The following is a 3145-nucleotide window of genomic DNA, read 5'->3' on the forward strand; positions in this document are numbered from 1 at the left end:
AATATGGGCCACTATCATTATGGGCCTTCACTGACTGAGGGACTAATTGATCCCGGATAAACAATAATTCACTGGAATTCCTTTCCTCTTCATCCATGAACAAGCGCAGCATTCCTCTCAATACAAATCACACAACTCCTCTGTCTGCGGCCTAGGAACACAGGCAGCCGTGTACACAGAGTGTTTGGTTAACATCAGATACCTGGTGACAGGTAGGTTATGTGTGTCTGTGGTAGGGAGGTGCTGAGTCCCTGCAACAATCCAGAACCTACTATCAATACAGGGCATGTATGGCCTTGAGATTCTCTCACAGAACACAGAATATTAATCCACCTACAGCAAGCTGTGGGATGATTCATCATGTCAGCGTCTCACACCTACCATGTCCTTCACTATGCAGTATTACAACAATTGAAAATAAATAGATTGAAATGGTGTACCTCTAAGTATGTTCTACAGTGCTTCAAATAACAACAAAAAGGCCCTACGTGTAGGCTACACTGCCAGGTATGTAGCCACTGTTACGATCTTTATTATTGATGTGAAAATACAGAAATCACATTTCCTCCCGTAATTGGACAAAATTTAAGCTCTTATTGAACACATATTGAAAACTAGGGAGATTTTGTTTGTTTCTTCACTTGTAGTTTTGTTGTCAGGCTTCGCAGTTGTAAACACAACAATGTGTCTGATAGATGCTGTGAGGGATATTTTGGGCCAGCTGGTCTAAATATAGCTTATCAGTACTTGAGGCCTTGGCACTGAGGGACAATTAGCGGAGTGATTGGAGAGCTGGCCAGGGAAGTGTGTATGAGATAGCACAGCACTCATTAGGAGAAGCTGGGGAAAGCCAAGGAGATAACGCTTATTAATCACATGATGCAGACATTCTCTCACAGACACATAGACACCACAACGACACCATACACAGTGGGTCACACACAGGCTGAAGCAGTATTGTATACACACAGACCGCACAAAGACATGCTGCTTGTCAAAGTAATAGGAGATTTGGCCTATATTGCATGCAGAATGCATGTGCCCAGATACTTATTTGGTATTTCTTATCTCTCAACTTTCATCTGACTCACTGTGAAGATTAAAGTTACAGTACCAGCATACAGGTAACTGCCAAAATAAAGGAAACACTTGAGTAAATGAGGGATACAAAGTATATTGTAATCAGGTGCTTCCACACAGGTGTGGTTCCTGAGTTAATTAAGCAATTAACGTCTCATGCTTAACGTCCCATGCTCATGTATAAAAATACCCACTTACCCATTATTTTGGTTACCATGGCTAGAAGAAGAAATCTCAGTGACTTTAAAATAGGGGTCTCAAAGGTGCATAGGGGGTTTGAAGGGTGTGTGTGTGTGTGTGTGTCTCAGTCACCAGATCTCAACCCAATTGAACACTTACGGGCGATTCTGGAGCGGCGCCTGAGATGCGTTTTCCACCACCGTCAACAAAACACCAAAGGATGGAATTTCTGGTGGAAGAATAGTGTAGCATCCCTCCAATAGAGTTCCAGACACTTGTAGAATATCTATCTGTTCTGGCGGCTCAATGCCCTTGACACTTTATGTTGGTGTTTCCTTTATTTGGGCATTTATCTGTAGGATGTTTTCCTCTGGTAAGAAAACTAAGAGCATTCCATTCCCTTTCCCATTCATAAAAAATCCCATTACATTTGTACTCACACGTCCACCCAAAGTGGAGATAACATCTGGGATAAGAAGGCGGTAAAGACCAAGGGGGAGAGGGAGGGGGGGGGGCACGCTTCAAAGCTCCGGGGGTCTGGTGTGCTCTGAGTGTGCTGATCGGCCCTGGGGTTTGAGGTGTGATAAGCCCATGACAGCTGCCAAACACCTCGGTTTGTGTGTAACTGTGTGTGTTTAAGCCCCAATTTAGAGGAAGCAGCTCTGAATCCCACCCACCTGGCAACCCTGGTCCCCAATGGCAGGTGTGAGTTGGTTGGTACGTGATTGGGAGCGCTGATGAACGTGTAGCATATGTGCCCTTATCGCTCAGATCTTGTGGCTATAACCTTAAGGCAGGGTGCACTGATGGAGAGATTATCCACAAATAAGAAACCATGTGGGCTTCTCCTCCTCCAGCCCTATCACAGCAGTACGTGCCTGGATGAGACTAAAACAGAAAAGCTCAAATGCAAGACAAAACATTGAAGTTCTTTCACAGTGCTTTGGAAGAGAATATCACTAGAGCAGAGGTGTAATGTCCACCCTGGCTCTAACACACAGAGATAACTGATGAATGAATCACCCGATTTAATTGGGAAGTTATCCCTCATAATGTTATGACAATAAAACAACTAAGAGAGTTAGTAAAGGCTGCGAGATCTGTGGGAAAGGAAATCTCTCTCCTGACGTCACTAGGGGTCAGAGGTCAAATCTATAAGCAGGTGGAGGGGGAAAGGAGAGCGTGGAGTCGGACCACACCATTTACTCTTACAAACTGGATCGCTCACAGCCTGGCCAATCCATCTGTTTTCATAACTCATTGTCTTCAAATGACATGTCTGACCAGAGGACTTTGACCCACTGATGTCATTAAAGTAACAGTAACTTTCTCAGGGTCTCCATACACTACAGTTCACTAGCTGTTATTTGGTTCCCCTCCACTAGACTTTTGTAAATTGGAAAGTAACGTGGTCAACACCCTACCGTGATATACTGTACATGTGAATGAAATTGCTGAGTTTATCAGTTTTCAGTTCCAGCTTATGACGCACTAGACTAGCTGAACTACAAGGTTGCATTGTGGGAGTTTTTTTGTGTAGATTGTTGAGGTTCAGGAGGCCAAAGTCTTCATTAAGTGTACTCAACACCTGTGTAAAAAGCATGCGAACCCACTGACCTCTGTGTTATTCTCCCCCTTGCCTCTCTTTCTCTCCCCCTCTCTCCATCTTTCTGCAGCCTGCCACTGTAACCTGCACGCCCGGCGCTGTCGTTTCAACATGGAGCTGTACAAGCTGTCTGGGCGGAGGAGCGGCGGAGTCTGTCTCAACTGCCGCCACAACACGGCCGGACGCCACTGCCACTACTGCAAGGAGGGCTTCTTCCGGGACATGTCCAAGGCCATCTCCCACAGGAGGGCCTGCAAAGGTACAGTACCTGGGCTGGGC

The 3145-nt window shown here is 45.4% G+C and overlaps 1 protein-coding gene across 2 annotated transcripts in view; it reads left to right on the forward strand.

Annotated features, from left to right (window-relative positions):
- LOC112069569 (netrin-1) overlaps nucleotides 1–3145 on the forward strand; it is a 42424-nt gene that overhangs the window by 24376 nt on the left and 14903 nt on the right. For both annotated transcript variants that reach the window (XM_024136904.2, XM_070438591.1), the window contains exon 3: nucleotides 2937–3125. In XM_024136904.2, coding sequence (XP_023992672.1) covers nucleotides 2937–3125 — 189 coding nt within the window. The remainder of the gene's footprint in view (nucleotides 1–2936; nucleotides 3126–3145) is intronic.

Source organism: Salvelinus sp. IW2-2015, unplaced genomic scaffold, assembly GCF_002910315.2.
Source record: "Salvelinus sp. IW2-2015 unplaced genomic scaffold, ASM291031v2 Un_scaffold1051, whole genome shotgun sequence".
NCBI classification, from domain to species: Eukaryota; Metazoa; Chordata; class Actinopteri; order Salmoniformes; family Salmonidae; genus Salvelinus; species Salvelinus sp. IW2-2015.